We start from the raw sequence: 24,641 nt of genomic DNA on the forward strand, positions 1-24,641 counted from the left end.
CAAAATTTTAAACCTAAAAATTAATTTCAAAATTCTAATTTTAAACTTAAAAATTATTTTCAAAATTTTAAACTTCAAAATTATTTCCAAAATTATAAACTTAAAAATTATTCTCAAAATTTTAAACCTAAAAATTAATTTCAAAATTCTAATTTTAAACTTAAAAAATTATTTCCAAAATTTTAAACTTAAAAATTATTTTCTAATTTTAAACTTAAAAATTATTTTCAAAATTTTAAACTTAAAAATTATTTTTAAAATTTTAAACTTAAAAATTATTCTCAAAATTTTAAACCTAAAAATTAATTTCAAAATTCTAATTTTAAACTTAAAAAATTATTTTCAAAATTTTAAACTTAAAAATTACTTTCAAAATTTTAAACTTAAAAATTATTCTCAAAATTTTAAACCTAAAAATTAATTTCAAAATTCTAATTTTAAACTTAAAAATTATTTTCAAAATTTTAAACTTAAAAATTATTCTCAAAATTTTAAACTTAAAAATTAATTTCAAAATTCTAATTTTAAACTTAAAATTAATTTCAAAATTTAAAAATTAATCTCAAAATTTTAATTAAAAAAAAAAAAAATCAAAAACCAGGGGCGGGCGCCCCTGGTATTCCCCTCCGGGGCGCCCGGAAGGAGATCCGGGCGCCCCGCCCTAAAGCAACCCCGGGCGCCCGGAAGGGATCCGGGTGCCCGGAGTCCCCTATAAATAAGGGGCAGCAAGCGCCCCCAACCTTTGCCCCACCAATTTCCACTTTTGCCAAGGTTCACTCCGAACCTCAGTGCGAAAGTACTCTAAAACAAAATTTTCTTACGGTGAAGACGCTGTTGCGATTCAACCGAGGTCGTCAAGTCTATATTTGTCGATGGCTCCTCGGTAAATATTCTTCCCCTCTCTATAAAATTTTATTAGAATTTGTCTTCTCATTTTTTCTTAGAATATTCTTTTATTTATATACAGTAGGAAACGAACAAATACTGGTGCTGGACCCTCCAATGCTAGTACAGACCCTAGGTTTCCCACAGACGAACTTAGGATTAAGTTTGAGTCAACCATTTATAAGGCCATTAGGACTACCTGCATAGATAGATCGTTCTTTCTAAGGTCATGTCCCTCCGCTTTAGAGGTTATAGGCCACTATAACTTAAGGAATCTTGTCGAATGTACCAGTCCAATAAACATAAGTCTGTGTGCCGAGTTTTGCAATAACCTAGTGAAAGTAGACGATCTCACCTATACCACTAGGGCAGCAGGCACTGATATCACATTTTCTCCTACGACTATCCGAGAGTTTTTAGAGTTGCGTCCATCTACTTGTTCTTTTTTGTGCTATCCTCCGAGGGATCTACCATTCGGAGATCCCTACACACATATTACTCTCGATACGATTTATTCGTATTTTTTTTTGGGAGAGAGAGATCCCACTGTGACACAGTTTAGGTCAGTAGAACTTCGGGTCCAGGACTACGCTCTTTATAGGGTTGTAGTCCTTTGCATTTTACCACTGACTACTCGGGACATCGCTGTGATGCGTCCATTCCGTTCATTCTTACTCTATGCCATGATTCATAGGTTAGACATTGATATCAGCTTACATATCTTCTCCACCATTATCTACTCAGCTAGATTCGTGACTGATAGACGAGTCCATATGCCATTTGGTCACATTCTGACAGCCTATATGTCCTCGTTGCACATTGATGTCACTAGAGGAGACATTGCCCATATGACCGAGTTCGATGTTATAGCAGCTCGGAACTTCTCCCTAGCCGGTATCCAGATAGATAGAGATGACGGGACTATGTCTTGGCGGAGGGGGGCACAGCACCAGCCCGATCCAGACGCACAGATGGGCGAGTTCATGCTCGCACTATTTCCAGAGGAAGCCGCACCGGCTCCACCACCGCCCCGAGCTCGAGCTCCACGTCACGCTCCCCGTACTCTAGCCGACCGTATGACCGGACTAGAGAGAGCTATGGTGAGTCTCCAGCAGGAGAACTCTGATTTTCATCGGGACATTCGACGAGAGATAGCCGAGTTACGAGCTGCCGGGAATACCCGACACACTGAGCTGATGGCGCTTCTCCGATCCTTGGGATCTGGACCACCCCCTTCATCATCTCAGTAGATATAGTTATGACTCACTTCTGTAGCTACACTACCTGTAAAATATTTTGAATCTATCTAGTGATATTTCAGACTTACATCAATTATGTTCTATCTTAATAGACTAGGATTCTTTTTAAACTAATTTTAAAATAATGTTTTTTAACTAATAGGTTAAACTTGTCTGTTTTCAAAACTTTCCATTTTTAGATTTTCAAAAACAGTTTTGGCCTCAGACTAGTTTTGAATCCTTAGAAAGCATGTACCCATAGGACTAGTTTTTGAGCATCTCACCAACACCTTAGGCTTACCTTGCTTGTGTTTGACAAACATAGAAAGGGGTGAGATGCATAGGCCAACTGTCTAGACTTAAGATGTTTATTTCAGTGCATCAGCATAAGTCTGGACGTTAAATACAACTCAGATATTAATCAGATTAAAGTTCATCAGTCAAGTCAAACACTGACTGGTTATAATCAACTTAATCTGACTAACCAAGTGAAAGCTACTATCTTCTGATAGTTAGTTAGTACCTAATTGGTTAGACAGCTGGTTACATTTAAGTATCAAGTTCAGGGGGAGAAATTAACTTTATATATTAAAAAAAAAAAAAAAAATTTAAACTAACTTATCTTTAAAACACCAGTTTTCAAAAAGTTAAAATTAACTAAGTTTAATCCCACCTAATTTTTTAAACCTGAGTTTAAAAGTTGAATATAGCAAATTTAAACTTATTCAGTTTTTGTAACATATGCTTGAAAATTCAACTTTCCAAACTTAGCTTTTATCAAATTATCCTTAAAATTTATTTTGGCAAAAATTTTACTTCTTGAAAATTATTCTTACTTGTTTAAATTTTTGCTTTGTTTTTTAAATCAAAGTTGAAAATTTAACATGAAAAATAAATTTGAAAATCCTGATTTGAATATTTTTACACACTTGAAAAGTTAAACTTGATTAACTTTAAATTTATACTTTTCAAAATTCAACTTGTCTCCCCCAAGTCAACTTGACTATTTTTTAACTTGGTGTTAAAAATTGAACCAAATTTAGATATGTTACAAAATCTGATTACTTTTTACAGTAACTCTACACTATGATTGTTTACCCTTGCTTATTTTTGATGAATGTCAAAGGGGGAGGGTTAGGTGGTTAAGTTAGCTAAACCAATTTGAAAATACAAACTAACTTTAAAACCACATAAATGCATGTTGTTTCTTGCATATGTTTTCACTAACTTAACCAGGTTGTCATTCCATCAAAAAGGTGTTGGAGTGTATACTGAAAGCCTAAGCTTTGTAAACATTCACTATGAATAAAGAATCACATTTGGTCAAATTGTCTACATTTGTTTGTAGTTGTTCATTTAATTTATATTGTAGATAACATAATATGTGGTGTCACATATAGAAGATGATGTTATCAGTACCTTATAAATTATAAACAGTAGCTCACGACTAAAATGGAAAGGAACAAACTATTAGAAGGTCGTAGTGTAATTAGGTATTAGTTTATCTTGACTATATAATTACACCAGTACACTGAGAGTGTATTGAGTAGGACCATTTGAGGTCGTTTCTTTTATACTGACTTTATAAAGGAACAAAGACCTCAGTTATTATGGAAGTGTGTGCTCTTAATCCTAATATAATAACAAGCACATATGTTTGATATTTATTTCTTTAATTTATCAATGGGTGAGATTTAGTTCGATGAATCAATAAACTCGATAAGTTGGGAAATGGTATCACTTATAGTGTGTGTTGTTGATTATAGAAGGAAACTGTGTCCTAGAGATACTAGGTTGATAATGTCCTCAAGAGGAGCTCATGAAGATTGTCATGTTAAACCCTGCAGGTGGACTTAGTCCGACATGATAATAAGGTTGAGTGGTACTACTCTTGGACTTAGATATTAATTAAATGAGTTGTCAGTAACTCACTTAATTAGTGGACATTCGATATCTTAAACACAGGGAGACTAATACACTCATAATAAGAAGGAGCCCAAAAATGTAATTTGGGATTGGTGCGGTAGTTCAATGATAGTTCTCTAGTGGAATGAATTATCATTGATAAAATTAAGTTGTGTGTTCGGGGCGAACACGGGATGCTTAATTTTATCGGGAGACCAAAACCAATTCCTCCTCTCGGTCCCTATCGTAGCCTCTTATTTATAGAGTTCTATACCCACCTATACCCACCTTCTATACCCACCCAATAGGGGCCGGCCAAGCTAGCTTGGGAACAAGCTAGGGCCGGCCTAGGTATAATATTGGGTGGTCGGCCCTAGCTTGAACCCAAGCTAGTGGGGGCCGGCCAAATTAAATTAAAAAGGGATTTTAATTTTAGTTTTTATTATGTGGAAGAAATAATTTTTTAAAGAGAATTAAATTTAAAATATCTCTCTTGTAAAAGATCTACAAAAGATTAAAGAAAGAGATTAGATCTCTTTCCTTATTTGTAGATTGATGAGTTATTTTATTTTCTCTTTAAAAATTATCCACATGTTGATAAAATTAAAATTATAGAAATTTCCTTTATCAACCATGAAGAGATTTTTAAAGAGAAATTTTATTTTTAAAATTTCCGGAAACAAATTAGGAAGTTTTAATTTGTTGATTAAAACTTGTCTAATTTATTTCCTCTAGAAGTGGCCGGCCATTAGAGATTAATTGGGGAAATATTATTTTATTTTTCTCAATTAAATCATGTCAAGGGAATTAAGGAAATTTTATTGTAATTAAATTTCCTAATTTGCCTAGGCCAAGGAATATAAAAGAAGGGGTGAGGGTGCCTTCACAAGACACAACCTCTATTGTTTTCTCTCCCTCTTTTGTTCCTTGGTGTGGCCGGCCATCCTCTCTTTCTCTTCCTCTTGTGGTGGCCGAATCTCCTTCTTCCATTGGAGCTCTTGTGGTGGTCGGATACTACTCGAAGAAGAAGAAGAAGAAGGAGAGAAAGCTAGCATCTCTTGGAGCTTGGTTAGTATTTTGGTTTTTCTCCTTGGTGAAGTTTTCCTTTGTGGCCGAACCTTGCTTGGAGGAGAAGAAGGTGGTTGGTGGTTTCTCATCTCGGTAGATCGTTGCCCACACAACGTCTGAGGTTAGAAGAGGAATACGGTAGAAGATCAAGAGGTTTTTCTACAAGGTATAACTAGTAATTTTTCTTTCCGCATCATGCTAGTTATTTATGGAAATAATACCAAATACAAGAGGCTTACGTTCTAGAATTTCGAATATGTTTTTCGAAGTTGTGTTCTTTTGTTTTTTTTCTTTTCCTTGTGATTTGATTGCTCTCTTTGGTTAACCTAAAGTTATTTTAGGAAATTAAATATTATCTTTCTATAAAAGGTTTTGTCTAGTCGGTGGTGGTTGCTCCCATATCCAAGAAGGCCATGTGCCTCGCCACGTCAGTACTGGGAACCAATTATGGAAAATAATATTTAATGGAATTAATAACTTAAGGAGACTTGGGTCGAACGTGTTAAGTTCCGCAGGAGATCCAAGTCAAAACCTAAAAGAACAAATAGATTAAGTTTTGGATCAAACGTGTTAAGTTCCGCAGGCGATCCAAAATTTAATTTAAAAGAATACATGGTAGCTAGGAAAAGGTTCAGACCTTTGTACAAAATTTTGTACAGTGGAACCTATAGGTTTTCCGAGTAGCAACCAACAAAAGAGGGAGATTGTTGGTGCGGTTAGCACTAACGATTTAACCCAGGTTTTAATGAATGACAAATAGGTTAAGTTAGTTTTGTTGTTGTCTGACACTTTGATCGAGTGTGCAGGAGAAGTCCAGCTAGGTCGACGGGCTGACCGGATAGCTGGCGAGAAGTCCAAGCGGGTCGACGGGCTGACCGGACGCTTGGCGAGAAGTCCAGACGGGTCGACGGGCTGACCGGACGTCTGGCAGGTAAGTGAGGTAAGTCACTGGAGGGGAGTGACTGCGAGGACGCGTTCCCGGGAAGGGAACATTAGGCGTCGATCTGGCTTAGATCCATTTCGGATGTCTAAGTCGAGATCGTGACTAGATTCCGGTCTCGGAAAGACAGAATCTAAGTCATACTCTTTGCTATTACTTTGTTGAACTTTAATTGTGCTAACAATCTGTTTTACAGGATATATATTTGCCTCCGGACTAACGTTTGTCGTGCAGGACGGATTCTGCGGGAAAATAAGGTCCGGGCGCCCGGAAGGAATCCAGGCGCCCGGAGGTCCGAGCGCCCGGAAGGGATCCGGGCGCCCGGGAGGCAAACTTTATCCTGATTGCGCATCGCCACGTGGAGCATCTCGGTTTGAGCAGCTACGTCACATTCCAGGCGCCCGGAAGGGATCCAGGCGCCCGGAACAGCATATAAAAGAAGCCCCAGACAGGAGCTTCAGAATAATTAATCTGAGAACTCTTCTACTGCTGGTCTTTAAGCTCGACGTTCAGTGCGACGCCAACAACGCTCCGACAAAGTGCTCCTTCCGTTTTGATTTAATTTCCTTGTCGGTATTGCTTTATTTTCACTAGCATTTCCTGTACTTATTCTGTAATCATATTTTGACTTCTTAGTGATTGCCCAACGAAAGTGGTCAAGGACCACGGGCCTTCAAGTAGGAGTCGTCACAGGCTCCGAACGAAGTAAAAAAACATCTGTGTCTATTTTACTTTTCCGCTGCGTTTATACTCTAAGTTTTCGAATCGATATTCACCCCCCCCCCCCCTCTATCGAATCTAACGGTCCTACAAAGAGCATCTTATGTGTAAGCTTAATCAGTCTATGGACTGAAGTAATGCTTCAAGGACTTGGATCATCTGGTTTAATAAAGTAATTCAGACCTATGGATTTATAATCGAATGAGTTTTGTGTATACAAGAAGTGTGATGGAAACGTGATGGTATTTCTTGTACTATACATAGATAACATTTTTGGTGGTTGGAAACAATATCAAAGTGTTGTCAGTAGTAAGGGTATGGTTGTTCAAACAATTCGATATGAAGGACTTGGGAGAATGCATATATTCTTGGGATCAAAGGGATCGCAAGAAAAGAATATATTTTACTTATCCCAAGCTTCATATATCAAAACAATCCTTGCTCGTTTTCAGCATGTAAAACTCCAAGAAAGGTTTCTTACCTTTTAGGCATGGAGTAGCTTTATCTAAAGAGATGCCTCTGTAGACATCAAAGGAGATAGAAGAAATGAAGGCAGTTCCTTATGTTTCGGTTGTTGGAAGCCTAATGTATGCTATGCATGAGATCAGAAATCTGTTTTGCCGAGCGCATAGTTAGCAGATATCTAAGTAACCCTGGACAAGGACATTGGGTTGCGGTAAAGCATATATTGAAGTACCTTAGAGGCACTAGAGATTATATGCTAGCTTACAAGGCAGATAATCTGGTCTCTGTGGGTTGCACGGATTTTGACTTCCAATCATATAGGGACAATAGTAAGTCAACCTCGGGGTTTTGTGCTTACTTTAGGAGGTAAAGTCATAACTATGGAAGAGTGATAAACATAGGTGCTTTTTCGGACTCTACCATAGAAGCTAAGTATATAGCAGCCTCTGAGGTAGCCATAAAAGTTGAATGACTTAATAACCTCAAGATGGACTTAGATATGAGTTTTGGTTTATCCAAAGATTATTACAATTTATTGTAATAATAGTGGTGCAGTAGCAAACTCGAAGAAACCATGAGTCTATAAGGCAAGTAAACACAATAGAGCGCAAGTACCACCCAATACAAGAAATCATATAAACGAGGAGAAGTTGTTGCCGCCTAGATTGCATCAGATGATGACCTATAGATCCTTTCACTAAGGTCCTTAAGGCAAGAGCTTTTGATGGACATGTTGAAGGGTTGGGAATCAGATGTATGACAGCAGATATGGCAGCTTAGTCTTTTAGTATAAGTGGGAGATTGTTAGGATGTATACTAAAAGTCTAGCTTTTGGTATAAACATTTATCTAGAAATAAGAATCACATTGGTCAAATGTCTACATTTATGATAAATGTAATTGTTAAATTAATTTATATTGTAGATAACATGGTGTGTAGTGTCACACACAGAAGATCATGTTATCGGTTCTTTATAAATTATAAACAGTTGCTCACGACTAAGATGGAAAGGAACAAACCATTAGAATAGTCGTAGTGTAATTAGGTATTAGTTTATCTTGACTAATAAATTACACTAGTACACTCTAAGTGTATTGAGTAGGACCATTTTAGGTAAGTTCTTTTTATACTGGCTTGATAAAAGAACTAGACATTCGTTATTATGAAAGTGTGTGCTCTTAATCCTAATATAATAACAAGCACATATATTTGATATTTATTTCTTTAATTTATCAATGAGTGAGATTTAGTTCGATAAATCAATAAGTCCGATAAGTTGGGAAATGATATCACTTATAGTGTGTGTTGTTGATTATAGAAGGAAACTGTGTCCTAGTGATCTATGTTGATAATGTCCCCAAGAGGAGCTCATAAGGATTGTCATGTTAAACTCTGCAGGTGGACTTAGTCCGACATGATGATAAGGTCGAGTGGTACTACTCTTGGACTAAGATATTAATTGAGTTGTCAGTAACTCATTTAATTAGTGGACATTCGACATCTTAAACACAGGGAGACTAACACACTCATAATAAGAAGGAGCCCAAAATGTAATTTGGGATTAGTGCGGTAGTTCAATAATAATTCTTTAGTGGTATGAATTATTATTGATGAAGTTAAGTTGTGTGTTCAGGGCGAACACGGGAAGCTTAATTTCATCGGGAGACCAAAATCAATTCCTCCTCTCGGTCCCTATCATAGCCTCTTGTATATAGAGATTTATACCCACCACATACTCACCTTCTTACCCAACCTATAGGGGTCGGCCAAGCCAAGCTTGAAGCTCAAGCTTAAGGTCGGCCAAGACCCAAAGGTTGAGCCAAGTTAATTGGTTGGCCATAGCTTGGAGCCCAAGCTTGATTGGTCGGTCATATTAAAAGGGAATTTATTTTTAATTAAAATTATTTCTTATGTGGATATCATGGTTTTAAAAGAGAGTTTAAAATGTAAATCTTTCCTTTTATAGCTTTCTACAAAAGATTAAGAAAATATCTGAAATCTTTCCTTATTTGTAGATTGAAAGGAAATTTTAATTTTGAGAAAACTTTCCTTTTTAACCATGTTCATGATTTAAAAGAGAGTTTAAAAATTAAATATTTCTTTTATAAAGCTTATACAAAAGATTAAGAAGAGATTTGATATCTTTCCTTATTTGTAGATTAAAAGAGATTTTAATTTTTTAGAGATAACATTCCTTTTATCCACATGTTTAAAGATTTTAATTTATAAAATTTATTTTTTACAAACCATCATAAAGGTAAAATTATTAGAGAAATTTTTTATAAATTTCCGGAGACAAATTAGGAAGTTTTAATTAATTAAAATTCTCCTTGTTTATAGCTTAATAGTGGTCGGCCATTACAAATTGAGAAGAAAAAATTATTTTTAATTAAATAAATTTTCCTTTTCATGGCATAAGAATTGCGGAAGTTTTTATTTAAATTTCCTTATTTGTCAAGACCAAGGATTATAAAAGAGGGGGTAGAGGTGCCTTCATGGCTAACGATTCTATTCTTTTTCTCTCCCTCTTTTCCTTGGTGTCGTCGGCCATAGAAGTTCTCTCTTCTTCCTTTTCTTTCTTCTTCATTGGTCGAACCTCATCATCTCATGGAACTTGAAGGTGGCCGGATTCTAACATGGAAAAGGAGAGAAAGGAAGCATCCCTTGGAGCTTGGTGGCACTACAAGAAAAAAACTAATAGACAACGCTTTAAAAGCGTTGTCTATGTGGCTGAAAAAGCGTTGCTAAAAGCACTGTTGTTAAAAGTCTGCTCAAAGACAACGCTTTAAAAGCGTTGTTGTTTGTAGCAAAGACAACGCTTTAAAAGTATTGTCTTTTTTTACAAAGACAACGCAAAAAAAACGTTGTCTTTGTTAAAGACAATACATAAAAAGCATTGTCTTTTTTAGCAAAGACAACAGTTTCACAACTCATAAAAAAACGTTATCTTTTTTAGCAAAAGACAAGAGGTTTTAAATTATAATCTTTTAATACCAAAGACAAATAAAAGATAAATGAAAATGAATCTACTTCAATCAACAACATATTATTAAATAAACAACCAAGATAAATATACAAATTATCATCCTTACACTTCTATAACAAACATAATTATTCGCATACAAAGAAATTTAATTAGGCGACATTCAAAGCTACTCCTATTGACTACATCTTATTACATGAACTTAAAGGATATTGATAGATATTACTTATCCTCTTGACTTGAATGTTCTTTACTTATTGGCTTTAACCATCTTCTCGCTTAAATCCTAAAGCCTTCTTGATAGTTATTCATCAAAGTACTTCCCAGTCACACCCCTGAGGTTCGGATGCAGTGCCACATAACATGCCACTTGTGAGAGTCTTGCTCCATCTGATGCACATGCAAAGTTGCTGCAACAAATTCTCTGAAATCAACAAGTCCATCGGTGTTGCTATCTATCTGTGGAATAACATAAATCATCAGTCCATCAGTTTCGACAAATTGGTAAGGTCGTGTACTGACGCTAGAGAAGGGTTACACGAATAGCAAACGAAAACATGGAAGCAGAGATTTAAGAATGGATAACAAATAGAAATCGGTTAAGGTATGTTAATCACAGATTAAAACTGCACGAGTAAGCACTAGCCACCAAAATAGCAAATAAAATACGGAAACAGAGATTTCTGAAACGAATAATGGATAGAAATCAGTTAAGGTTTTGTATGTTAATTACACATTGAAACTATGAAAAATAAGCTGAAACATTAATCATCCAAATTAAAAAAATGGAAGCAGAGATTTAAGAAATGCATAATGAATAGAGATCAATTGAGGTTCATTTGTTAATTGGTATCGACATTAATTTAAGATGGGTTCTTTTGAGCTTAGGCGGTGTACCTCTTTGTTGTTATGACGCATGCATGATTACTTATTAACAAGACGATTCATTGACTTCAAGAATTTAGGGTCAGGGCAATAGGCCTAACAAGTTCATTTAATTTCATCCTTTTGTGCATAATCATGCGATAGGAATGTGCTGGTGATCCAGTAAACCATTAAAGAATGCCGCAGCTTGCCTTTTGTTTTCTTTTTCATATATATATTTTTTTATATAAAGTTGCTTAATTTTCCCCCAAAACAAGGGGAAAATGTAAGAATGTTGATAAATAAAAATTTTGGAAATAAAATAAAAAAAACTGTTTCCAGTTTGTTTAAACAAACATTAATCACATATAGTGACAGAGATATACATTTTAGAAGTAATGCTGTAAGAAAAGTAGTCTCAGCGCAAAGCAAGTGATGGAACTATCAAATGTACAAACATAGTTTACGATGAATCAAAGAAATAAAAATTATGTATCTATAGCATTCCAATTTGCTAAAAAGAACTACATGTGTTGTACTAGCAATTTGTGAAGTAGTCCATAACAGATTGCTATCAGTATTAAATGCATAATTCAATAGAAACAGTATAGTAGCTGAATCAGCAGACAACTATAATAATGATATTGAACTGAGAGACTTACAACCTGAAGAATCTCTGGTACGCGTGGTCCTCTTAATCGCCAAGGCACATCCTTTGCAAGAGCCTGACCATGACCAAAAAATCATTAACAGCAGAGTCAGAGATAGTACATTTTCCAAATTGATTCTAATTTATGTAATGCGAATGGACCACTATATTGTGTAACACTTAGTAGACACTGGACAATGGAGAGAAGGTAGTCTGAAATGAAAAAAAAGTAAACAATGGAGAGAAGGCAGTACTAAATGAAAAAAGTAAGTACAAGAGTGGCAAATAAAATCAAGAAATATGTTAGACTTAGAGGAACTAAATGCTGCTCGAAGTCATGAGTCTCTCTCTCTCTCTCTATAAGGCAAAACCATGAAATACCTTTTAAGTAAAAAATTATAATTAAAACAAGAAACTAGTTACAATATCAAGTTCCAGTAGCAATGATCCACATGATTGATAAATATATTATTTTTTTTGCATACCAGGTTGTAAAAAATATGCATTATATATATATATATATATATAAAAGCAAAAAAAACCTCAAATCTTGTAAAATAATACTCATAGAGAATATCAGTGTCATGTTGATGCCTAAACCAAAGTTTCCAAAGCATGCAAGAAAAAGTTTATCAAGTCTAACCTGTTTCATTTCTTCAAAACTTATTAAACCACTTTTATCAACATCAATTACTTGAAACTGGTCCTTGAGATCAGCTAACTCTTCTTCATCCAGAATACTAGCTATTGCCTGCATAAAATAAATTAGCGTCTCAGCTGAGAACTTGTTTATAAAAAATAAATAAACTCCTGAGAACAAATATCTACCCTTTAACAGATAAATCATGCTACCTCAGAGTATGCCATGTCTTCAAGAGCAAAGACACAATAAACAGTGATTGCAGAAATCTGCCAATTCCTAATCAAGCTTTGCTTAGCTTCCATGTACCATAGTTTCTTCAGTTTCATCACTAGTTTCTTTTGCCTCGTACCCAATCAAGGAAGCCTCTAGATCATCAATTTTTTCATGGTGCTCGTGCAAAGTCTCCTGCAAAAGAATGAACCATAAAATACAAAGATATATTGAGATGGATAAAGTGATCCTCTAATGATACATTCTCAGCAATAAAATGGAATCAGAGATAAGCCAAAAGCACCAACTTCAATAAGATTGATCATCCCCTGATGAAATGAACTCAGTTTGCCATCCCTATTAGGTCATAAAGGTTCTTCACAGTTATCTGGTCGGATCAAAATCCCTCCAATATAAGTATGTCAAATAGAATGTGGTTCCGACAAGAAATTCTCAAGCTCCATCTTGGTCAGGTAAATGAATCTAGACAACCATTATTTATACTCCTTGATTCTGCGATCTTGATGTGGCGATGCAGTTTTGACGCCCAGCACCGCCTCGTCTTCCTCGGAGGATGCTACAATTGCAAGCTAAGGTGTGCGTAGTCAGATGCTGGATTGGCGCTGTCAAAGTGCTTGGCGCCGGAGCCACTGTCAGAGTGTTCGTCGATCGTCGAAGAGATGGGGAAGGCAACACCTTGACGGCGGGAGCGATAGAAGAGAGAGATCACATGGTGTCATTGAGGGCTTCGACGCCTCCTTTGAGCTCTTAAACGGAAAGAATCCGGACGAAAAATGGTAGCTTTTCCACTCCGAGCAATCGATCTCCTTCTCCTCCGTAAGATCAGGCTTTTCATTTCTTTGTAACCAAAACCAAATTATTTGTCTGTTAAAAAAACATCAAATCGGAGAAAACACCGCTCAAGATTCTTCTTTCGTACTTCATCTGCAATGCTTTTGCCATCATCGTCGACCTTGTCGTTGGCGGTAGAATTAGGGCTCCAGAGTTGGGCGGAGCTCATCTAGTGTGTCTTATCCTTGCAATCTGCTTCAAGCTTCATCCCATTCCCACCCTCCTCTTCGCGATCGCTCTGAATGGATATGAATTCCTTGAAGTTGTGCCTGAGTCGCTTTCCTGAGCAGCGTTCAAGCTCCTTCCGGAGGAGGCGCGGTGCGGAGAAGGGTTTTGGCGAAGATGCGTTTTTCATGGACTTTTGGTGGAGATAGCTGTGGAGGCTAGGTTTTCGTGTAATTTTGAGGGAGGGGAATCGTTGTAACATATATTAAAAATATAATCACAGACAACGTTTCCTTGAAAAGCGTTGTCATTAACTCAACAAAAATACCCATAAACAACGGTTAAATGAAAAAGGGTTGTCTTTAATAAAAAATATAAATTATAGACAACGTTTTTAGTTAAAAATGTTGTAAATAAAAAAAAAGATAATATTTTTTAAAAAAAAATATTATTTTTTAAGTGTTGTTAAATCTCAATTTTCTTGTAGTGTTGTGGTGGTGGCCGAACCACATCTATTCATGGAATATTTGTGGTGGTCGAATCATGCTCGGAGAAGAAGGTGGCTTAGGTGGATTCTCATCTCGGTAGATCGTTACCCACACAACGTCCAGGATAAGAAAAGGAATACGGTAGAAGGTCAAGAGGTCATTAAAGTTTACAAAGGAAGGTATAATTAGTAATTAATTTCCGCATCATACTAGTTGTATTTCTTTTGTATGAATTCCAAACACAAGAGACATTAGATTCTAGATTTTCGGATTTGTTTCGAAGATGTGTTTCTTTTTGTTTTGTTTTTCGAATTTGTGATTCGATTGTTCCTTTTGGTTAACCTAGAGTTATTTAAGGAAATAAATATTAGCTTTCCTTAAAAGGCTTTGCCTAGGCGGTGGTGGTTGCTCTCATATCCAAGAAGGTCATGTGCCTCGCCATGCAGTCCTGGAAGCAAATTTTGGAAATTAATATTTATGGAATTAATAACTTAGATAGATTTGAATCAATAGTGTTAAGTTCCGCTTACGATTCAAATATAAACCATTAAGAACAGATAAGTTAAATTTGGAATCAATGATGTTAAGTTCCGTCTGCGATTCCTAATTAAACTTCTAAAGAACACAATAGGTTATTTAAGGAAATGTTCGACACTTGTAAAAAAAAAATTTGTACAGTAAAACTGATACGTTTTTCTAGGACTAACCAACACTTATGCATAATTTTTTGGTGGAGGTGGATGTCCAGGGTATAAAAGTGGAAACAGTGTCAACCACACTATCAATGGGGCACATATTGATTTGAACATAAATTCGAAGCAATGTCAAAAAACTATGACATTTGCCATTAGATTGGGCACACTAAGGGGTCTTACAAGGTTACGGGCACGAATGCAGCAAGCACACGAGACTCCTATAAGCCATTTGATAGGGTCACAATCAACTAGACAAAAGGCACGCTCATGAAGACGCCAATGACACCATGCTAGTTAGACAGAGACAACAACAATAGCCACTGCTCAGGATTTGGTGCAGGAGCTCTACTGTCTTACAGGAGCCCACCATACTAGAGATGTAGTAGCAAGTCCTCACCCAAACCCTCCCTGAGCAACAAATTGATGCCTAAGATGGACTACCCACTATGACGATAGCAAGCAGTTGCAGTAACCAACAATCAACAGCTAGGGGCAGACTCAAAGCAGAACAAGATCTTGAAGATAGCGAGCATAGACATCAGGCCAGATTAGAGCGACTGGTTGCTCAATAGGTAACCGAGAACAGTTCTCATTTGACCAATCTGACGACATCAACCTTAGGGATGAGCTCGACAAGGAATATTGAAGAGACCTTTGTTGCAACGTCATCCTCAGCAGCTAGCAATGACCAAGGCACCTTAAATACGTTGCGGTTAGAAGATGAGGATGGACACAAGTCTCTAACAAGGAATGAGTATTGCTAGTTGTAATATAAAGGGCTTCCATAAGCTATTCTTACTAAGTGTATTCAATTAAGAGATTGGATGACTTTTATTAATTTTTTTAATGATAGATTTTTATGGAGTTGATAGATTTTTATTAACTTTTATAGAGTTTCACATAGTTATGAAACGAATTCCATGAAGTTCTATATACTTTTTTATAAGATTTTTACAGACATTTGTAAACTTTATGGAAACTATGTTCTCGACGCAGTCAATACTATTAACTTCGTTGATTCACACATGAATACTAGAATTTGATACCAACTGATATAGCGGACACTATCGACTCGGTTGATTAAAAAAAAATCATTAAAAACATACCTTTGCAATTTAAGGATGAGAACCCTCGATTGTGTATTTTTTGTGAGAGAAAGGAACGTCTCGTCTTATGAGAGAAGAAAAGAGGGAGAGGTGTAGGGTTACAGGGGTGTATTTGTTGGTGTAATCGACTTCCAAGGTTTTAATGTCAGACAAATATGTTTAAGTATGCTTAAGTATGGAGCTTGATTTAGGGAAGTCCTAGTTGTAGGCTAGGCAAGGGAAGTCCTAGTTGCAGGCTAAGCAAGGAAAATCTCGATAGATCGTGGAAGCCAGGTGGATAGGTCTAGAGGACCTGATCCTTGGGTAGCCGAATACTGAGGCAAGGAAAATCTCGGTATATCGTGGAAGCCAGGTGGATAGGTTTGGAGGACCTGCTCCCTGGGTATCCGAATACTAAGTCTTGGTGAGTGAAGCCAAGTGGTGAAAAACCTAGGGAGAGATAACCTTAGGTAACGAGAAGTTTTGGAGGAGTGAACTCCAAGCAAGGTTGATCGGATGATTTTCGGTCGATCGCGCACGGTCGACCGGACCAACGGATCTCGGTAATTCTATGTTTAGGTTTACTATTGTATTCTGTATTACTATTATTGTTGTTGGCTAATATAGTATTGCAGGAAAGACCTTAGTGAATCAGGCGATCAGACACTAAGTTGGCAAAGTCCAAACAGATCTGGAGGACCAATGTTTGGCAGGTAAGTTGAGATATGCAACTGGAGGAGCGACAGTGAGGTCGTGTTCCTGAAAGGAACAACCTAAGGTCACTGATCTAACTGAAGAAACCAGGAAGATTTCCAAGTTGAGATCAAGACAGTTCTACTGTCTTATACTATTCATGCATAATATATTATTACTGTGCTAACGTCTATTTTGTAGGTTTATTGTCTAACACTGTTTTGTACGTTTGGTTGGATCGGTCGACCGAACCGGAGAATCGGTCGACCGAACAAGGAGAAATCAAAGCAGTGTTCAAATCAGACCAGAATTCGGTTAGAACTTGATCGGTCAACTGAACAGTAAGATCGGTCGACCGAACCATGATGACTCAGCACAAGCCAGTTCGTCAGCATCGATCAGAAACAAAAGGAAATAGAGCTGATCGGTCGACCGAACCAATCAACCATTAATGCAACATTAAATGTGGATCTCAGTAAATTTCGACGAACAGGGAAGGAGCCTGTTCGGTTAATCGAAAAGAGGGATCGGTCGGCCGAACCCTTAATGACCAGTTAATGCCGAAAGATCGAATCAACGTCAGACTCCAGCCAGGAAGGAAGGGAGCTGGTTCGGTCAACCGAACAAAGGGATCGATCGACTGAACGATAATGACACTTATAAAAAGTAGCTCAAGGTCTGAGGCTAAAAGATATATATACTTTCTGATCATCTCAAAGCTCCCCTCTGCGCAAGCTGCTCGTGCTACAAGTCTTCTACAACTCTTCAAGCTACTCCGTCCGGAAGTACCGACCGAGCTTCAATTTCTACATTTGTCGGTATATCATTTATTAGCTTGCATTGTAATTAACTCAAGTAAGATAGTAGGCTGTTATTATCTTACTCATCTCTTGTACGCACTGCTTCTTTCCGAGGTTTTCGGAAAGAAGAGTTATAGTGAATTACCCATCGGTGCGGTCAAGGATCGCGACCCTTGGAGTAGGAGTTGACATAGACTTCGAACCAAGTAACCGAACGAGTCCCTTTTACTTTCCGTTGCACAACTTTGTTTTTAAAGTAAAAGAAAAGTTTTAAAAGTGTGATATTCAACATTATTCAATTTTAAAAAAGCGTAGGTGGTCATGGTCTCGCGTGATATTTATCTTCAATCAAAACCTAAAATACCTAATTAAATTATTATTTTTTAATAAAATAATAAATAATATACTGGTTCATAAAATTTTTTTTCAACTTCTTAACTTTTATCTTGTTTTGGCTAAAAACAAAAAGAGCATAATGTCTCACTTTATAATTTTAAAAAAAACTTTAATAATATAATTTTAAATCTAATAATATTATAATAATTTGAAATATTTTTATTTATAAATTTGATCTAAATTATCATGAAATGTTGATCAACCTTTTAATTTGGTCAAATTTTTAATAAAGTGTTGTGTTGATAAATTTGGTTAGTAATAAAATTAATAATATTATTATTAATTTGATTAGTAATAATATTATTAAAATATATAAAGAGAAATATATAAAATTTATTTATGAATTTTTAAAATTTAAAAATTTTATAGAATATGTTTAGGTCTAATTTCATTAGACTTTATAAAATTATCTATTAATTAAGTTGAGAGGTAATTTAATTTATTAATATATATTTTATATTAGAACCTAATATCTCAAGTTTTCCTTCCCTATAAGCACAACACCCTCATCCAAATCAACTTCGATTTCAACTTCGACCTGCTCGCGAGTAGTCGATGGAAGCATCACTGACCGCCTTAAATAATTTTTCTATTTGTTTTCTTCCTTTTCGAAGCACCACAAGTTTCATCGAATGACACTCCTCATTCTTTCCCATCACGAGCAATCGAAGAAAAATCTCTACCGATAGCCTGCTACCGTGAGTCGTCACCGGAGAAAAGACTGTAAGCGGTTGTCGTTCTGTTTCAATCGTTGCGATTTGTTCTTTGCGATTATAACGTTGGAGAACGACGTTTCAAAGCAATCCACGTTATTTACTGAAACTTTGGAACAACGTGAGGCGTTCCCATACCGGAACTCCCGTTCCAGCCATTCCACTTCCGTTCCGACGAACCATGGCGAGAGCACTCGACAAAATGCTTCAGAGGACTCTCAGCTTCACATGAAATGTATATTGAGAAGTTGACGGAGACCGTCGAGAGGTTGTAAAGGAGCGAGAAGATAAAGGTATTATTTGTAAAAAATTAAGATTTAAAATCTATAAAAAAATTTTAATGGTGAGGAGAAGATTTTTTATTTTATTTTTAAAATTGTACAAGTGTTTCGTAGAGCTCTTATTATTTATAATTTGTATCTAAGGAATTTAAAAAAAAATTCATAAATGTATTGGAACTTTGACTACCAAAATATCTTTATAGAGTTTTACTTTTAAAATCCATAAAAATTATTTAAAGTCAACATTAAATATACCTCTTATTTTGTTGGAGACTAAATTGTTAAAAGGGGACATAAATCATTAAAGTAAAATGCCTTCCGATTTGTTTATCTATATCGATCCCGGTCCTTTTAGTATGGTGCAATCGTTAAGATATGAATATTACCATATGAAATCAGTCGAAATTTGGTATATCTGAATATGTCTTTCATTATATTTACTAATAATTAGTAATTATTTATTATTTACTTTTTTGGTATTGGCTTGATGACGAATTTGTATTGGCGATATTGAGCCGGGTGAAAGTGCTCTAATTTCGGTTGATAAATACAAATGGAAACTGACCGCATCCTTTAGTAAATTGCCGTTTTAAATAAGAAAGAAATAATCAATACGGGGACAGACCCCAGTTTACACCTCCCGCCGAAAACCCTAATCCTCTCTAGTTCCCTTCGTGACTCCCTCCTCCTTCTACGTTTCTTCATGTACTCCAGTAGCAACAGCGGAAGTCATGCGCAAGCTCTGGCGTGGAACACCCGTACTATCTGTTGCCGGCTGCCTTGAGACCGCAGTCGCCAGACCGCTCCTACTCGCTCCAATGCAATCCCTCCGCCTCCCTCTTTCTAGCTCCGTCTCCACTCTCGTTCCTATCCGTCGTCCCTGCAGGAACGCATGTCCTGCTTTCCGATTTCCAGAAGATGCGCTCAGTCTCTTCGGACCGGCTCGAGCTTCTGCTTCGGCTTCCTTGTCCCGCGGCGGATGGTCGAGGAGTTTCAGGACGGTCGAAGCTAAGAGGACCCGGGAGAAAGGTGGGGACTTGGAGAGCACTTCCGAAGTGGAACAGGAGGAGAAGGATGGGGTTATGGACAGGGATAAAAGAAGTGGGGCAACGCGGCAGACAACCATAAAACCGGTGGACAGGAGGGTACGGGAAGGAGCTTCATTGGATGCTCCCGCTCCCCTGTCACCTAGCTTAGAGTTGTTAGCGATTCCTGGGGTTGGGCCTCGGAATCTAAGGAAGCTGGTCGACAAGGGTTTTGAAGGCGTGGATCAGCTCAAACAACTTTACATAGATAAGGTGTAGGATGTGCTTCCCCATTGAGTTAATTTTAGCTGTTGCAACCTGTGCTCGGAGTTCTATCCACTGTGCCGCATGCACACACGAACAAACTTCAAAAGTTTAACTAATACGTCCCTTTTGGAATTCCCTGTGAATTTGTGAATAAGGGCAAGTTTCCTGTTATGTTCATTTGCTCATGAGTTCACATACTTGGTGTGAAAAAGCTACGGTATCTTTATGATAACTTGGCTTGGTATAGTTTCATTGTTTAATGCCATTTCCTTGGTTGATATATGCATTTGCATTCAATGTCCTTTGTATTGCATATCATAAATTTCTTTCTTATGTTTCCGGAAGTTGAATTGCTAATATGACAATTTGATGGACTGAATTTCTTCCAAGTCACTGCGTATGCTATAGCAAATCTTCTGGAACGTGTCCATCCTTCAGTGTTTGAATTTCCTTTCGGAATAGTCAGGTGATTTCCCTTACTTAATTTTTGTCTTGGCAGGTTGTTGGTAAATCAAGCCAGAAGATGGTTGAATACCTAAAAAGCTCCATAGGTATCATCCACAAAAACCATGCAGAGAGCATAACCTCCTTTATCAAAGAAAAAGTGGAAGAAGAGTTGAAAGATGATACTACCAAGTCTAATATCAGGCTTCCACCTAACAATAGACTTACCTTCTGTGTTGAAGGGAATATCAGTGTGGGGAAGACTACTTTTCTTCAAAGGATAGCTAATGAAACAATTGAACTACGTGATCTAGTGGAAATAGTTCCTGAACCTATTGCCAAGTGGCAGGATGTTGGTCCTGATCACTTCAATATATTGGATGCCTTCTATGCTGAGCCACAAAGGTACGCATACACCTTTCAGAATTATGTATTTGTAACGAGGGTCATGCAGGAAAGAGAATCAGCTTCTGGAATAAAACCTCTCAGGCTGATGGAAAGAAGTGTCTTCAGTGATAGAATGGTAAGCATACTTGTGTGATAAATTAATAACTTGAGCAACATTTTCATTTGATAATCATGGTCATTTAGTTCTTCTTTGGATTTTGTCAAGTCTTGATGCTGATTATCTTCTGTGTTTAGGTATTTGTAAGAGCTGTTTATGAGGCCAAATGGATGAATGAAATGGAAATTAGCATCTATGATTCATGGTTCGATCCAGTTGTATCGAGCCTTCCGGGGCTAATTCCTGACGGGTTCATTTATCTTAGAGCTAGCCCTGATACTTGCCACAAGCGTATGATGCTGCGTAAGAGAGAAGAAGAAGGAGGTGTCAGTTTGGACTACTTGAGGGATCTACATGAGAAACATGAAAGTTGGTTGTTCCCTTCACAAAATGGAAAGCATGGTGTATTATCAGTCAGTCAGTTGCCTCTGCATATGGATAAATCTGTACATTTGGATATTAAAGGTCGTGTGTTTCTTTTAGAAGGTGATCATATGCATCCAACTATCCAAAAGGTGACTTTCACTTTTTTTACCTATAAAAGAAAATTATTCAGTGAATCTAAGAGTTTTATTCTTGATCAGGTTCCAGCTTTAGTTCTGGATTGTGAACCCAACATTGATTTTAACAGGGACATTGAAGCCAAACAGCAGTAAGTTCTGAAGTATTTTCACCAAATATTGTGGCCTGACTGCTTCTTTCCCTGTTTTTGATCACACAGTTCGATTCTTGTTAATCTTCTTTTAATATTTTTATATTTTATGTCCACTACTCTCCTTTGTTGTACATCTGAATCATGTCTAGTGCCTCAACTTAAAAGCTGTCATTAGTACTATTAGGATGCAAAAGCAGGCACCCTCCACCATCATGCATAATTTGGATACTGGAATTGCGGTGAATTTCATCTGTTTCATTATTTAGCCTGCTTAGGGTCATCATCTCTCGTGTGTACTTAATTGAATGGGGCTTGTTGTCCATTTAGATCAACATTTTTGCACACTGATGCCTTAGTTATTGGGTTGAAATAATTTCCTCAAGAGCTAATTTTACATCATTCAAAAAACTAGAATGAACATATTTAGGCACTCAAAAGAGCCGCATCCTAAAAACCAATATAAACAAACACCTAAAAACTATCATTATCATCATTATCAAGCTGTGGGAATCCCAACTTGTTGGAGTTGGTTACATGGAGTGTATCCAAGTATGTCACTAATAATATTCAGATAAATTAAATTACCATTCTACACCAGCTAGAGTTTTGTTTCATTTCCTTCTCTCTTACCTCATCAGCTTTATTTTTTTTTAAACTCATCTAATTGTATAATTCATTGGTTGCCTTTAAACATGTCTAATATCTTCTTCTCTCTCTATTGTTCATTTGATCATCTATCTACTATAGAAACCATCTAAAAACAGTGTCATTAGGGAAAAAAAAATTATCTAGAGGATGGAAATAGAAAATATGTTCTAGGGTGGTCACTTATCCTTGTATGTTTAGTTTTGTTGTAAAGAAATTTAAAATGATTTTTAATTAGATTTTATTATAGCAAAAGGTGATTACGCTCATTCCAGACATCCCTCACAGTCCGACTCTAGACGTCCCTTACAGTCCGTCTTCAGGTTATGTGAAGGAAGGTAAATCACGGGATCAGCTTATAATCGACCGCTAAGTGGCTAGAGGGTGGAAGGAGCTTTTTCCTGAGAGCATGCGCCCGTATGCTGGGGATTGATCCCTACCTCGCAAATCTGCCATCCTCTAGCAACTGGGCATCCCGTGGGGATTTTATTGGTGATATAAAAGAGATGGTACAACATTAGATCAAACATAACTCATGAGCTAATCTTTGAACCATGCTATTTATTTATTTTATTGTATCTTATATTTTTATAATATCTAATAATATCGTTTCATTACAATAAAAATTTATATTATCGAACCATTCTAATCTACTTTTTTTTTATTACCATATTTTTATTAGATCTTTTTATATTTTTTAATCATCATTATTTTTTTTAAAAAATATCTTTTCTTTTAATTTAGACCAAGCAGGGCCTAAGATGGGTAGCCATCTTAGTTTATTTTACATTATCTATTTATATATCTGCAAACTTAAGTTTTTGTTTCATTTATATTTATATCTATTTGATTTACAGTAACTTGGTTATCGTTCCTTATTTTACAATATCTAGGACACATTGGTGTCGTGTATTGAAGTCTTTTTTTTCCATGTTAAATGATCATTCAGTGTCAACTACTTTTGCTCACCAGAGTAACTTTGTATATCCAACGCAAGAGCATGCAGAAATATTTTCTAGCAAATAGTTTTCATTGGCACAGACAGAGCTTAAGATGAAAATCATGCACGGGGCAGGTTCAATAAATCAACTGTTAGTACTCAGTTTTTTTGGGTGTTTCTGGAGATTAGGAATGATTAAGTGGTTGGTTGTTGAACCAATTGGACCAGTGAGAATTTTCAGATGAGGTTGGTTAGCTTTGCATACAATTTCCAACTAAATTATTTTACCATGGTATCACATATGTAAATCAGACAAATTAGTCAGTGGTTATACTACTACGTTAAAAGAAATAATACCTGTTGAGCATTATACGTGGAAGGCTGAAAATTTTCTTATCTAAATAATTTATCCTAATTTATTTAAATCTTGTCTGTCCTATCATTAGTTTGTCATCCATTTGTTGTTATAGTTGACTTGATACTTTGATATGATTACTCTTATCGAATTTAATATGAGTATTGCATCATACTAAGCAAAAAAAAATCAAGATCAGTGAGTCAATGGGGGAACTTTAATCTTGCTTAAGGTGAGGTGGTTTGATAAATTTGAAGGAGGGTACCATTTTGGAGGTTTAAATAGGTTAGGATGCAATTGCTAAAGTTAAAATGTCTGGATAGATTACTATACCGAGTTATAAAGAGGATCGGTGTTACTAAAATGAGCGAATTGCTTTCCATGTCAAAAATCTGATACTTTGATCTTGTAGGTACGCACGGCAAGTTGCCGAGTTCTTCAAGTTCGTGAAGAAAAAGAAAGAAGCTACATCTGCAGAAAGAAACAGTGACTCAAAGAGCAAAAGTCATAACATATTGCTTCCCCAGGAAGGTGATCTGTGGATTCCTAAAGGCTCTTGCCTACCTGAATCTGTCCTAAAATCCATGGACTTGAAGAGAGCAATGTCCATCCTCTCGTAGTTGATGTCCTAAAAATGAGAAGCTTCTGTCGATGTAATTCACAGTGCTGTCGATGATGTAAGTTTGTAATTTCTACGAAGAAAATTAAAGATTGAACGGTCATCAGTCCTCACGTAAACAAGAAGTTAGAATTTTAGGCTCCTGTTCTGTAAATGGTAGATGGATGCTTGTATGATAGATAATTCTCCAGATTTGTTATTTTGTGTGTTCTCTTTTGCCAGGAATACTCTGCAGAAAAGAGAAGATCGAGCCCTGCTGTGTGCCCGAGAATGCAAGCGGCCAATGCTCTTTTGGCTGTGGAATTGAACTGGTCAAAACTATTTTGTTGAGACTTCTGCCACACGTTATGGACCAAGCACAACCACCCCACAAGGGAATATATTTTCTTTGGCCTCGTTTTCTCAAGTCCATAGTCCTCAAAAATATCTACGTAGAGAAAACTAAGGG

General features: G+C 36.5%; 2 protein-coding genes across 3 annotated transcripts; one reads left to right on the forward strand and one right to left on the reverse strand.

Annotated features, from left to right (window-relative positions):
• Positions 1–10,248: 10,248 nt before the first annotated feature.
• Positions 10,249–13,848, reverse strand: LOC122047359 (calcium-dependent protein kinase 4-like). Of its 2 annotated transcripts, XM_042608575.1 has the most exons (6): positions 13,511–13,848; positions 12,879–13,428; positions 12,570–12,765; positions 12,361–12,468; positions 11,731–11,793; positions 10,249–10,663 (listed from the first exon to the last, which is right to left on the reverse strand). In XM_042608575.1, the coding sequence occupies exons 3-6, from the start codon at positions 12,684–12,686 to the stop codon at positions 10,532–10,534; spliced, it is 420 nt and encodes a 139-aa protein (XP_042464509.1). In that variant the 5' UTR covers positions 12,687–12,765; positions 12,879–13,428; positions 13,511–13,848; the 3' UTR covers positions 10,249–10,531. The 2 variants fall into 2 exon arrangements, with proteins under 2 accessions (XP_042464509.1, XP_042464510.1); XM_042608576.1 differs by having other exon boundaries at positions 11,734–11,793; positions 12,879–13,845.
• Positions 13,849–19,341: 5,493 nt separating this feature from the next.
• LOC122047361 lies at positions 19,342–24,392 on the forward strand. Its single transcript, XM_042608580.1, has 5 exons — positions 19,342–20,036; positions 20,530–20,997; positions 21,117–21,494; positions 21,564–21,631; positions 23,987–24,392. The coding sequence occupies exons 1-5, from the start codon at positions 19,470–19,472 to the stop codon at positions 24,192–24,194; spliced, it is 1,689 nt and encodes a 562-aa protein (XP_042464514.1). The 5' UTR covers positions 19,342–19,469; the 3' UTR covers positions 24,195–24,392.
• Positions 24,393–24,641: the final 249 nt, after the last annotated feature.

This window comes from Zingiber officinale, chromosome 2B (assembly GCF_018446385.1).
Source record: "Zingiber officinale cultivar Zhangliang chromosome 2B, Zo_v1.1, whole genome shotgun sequence".
In the NCBI taxonomy this organism is placed as follows: domain Eukaryota; kingdom Viridiplantae; phylum Streptophyta; class Magnoliopsida; order Zingiberales; family Zingiberaceae; genus Zingiber; species Zingiber officinale.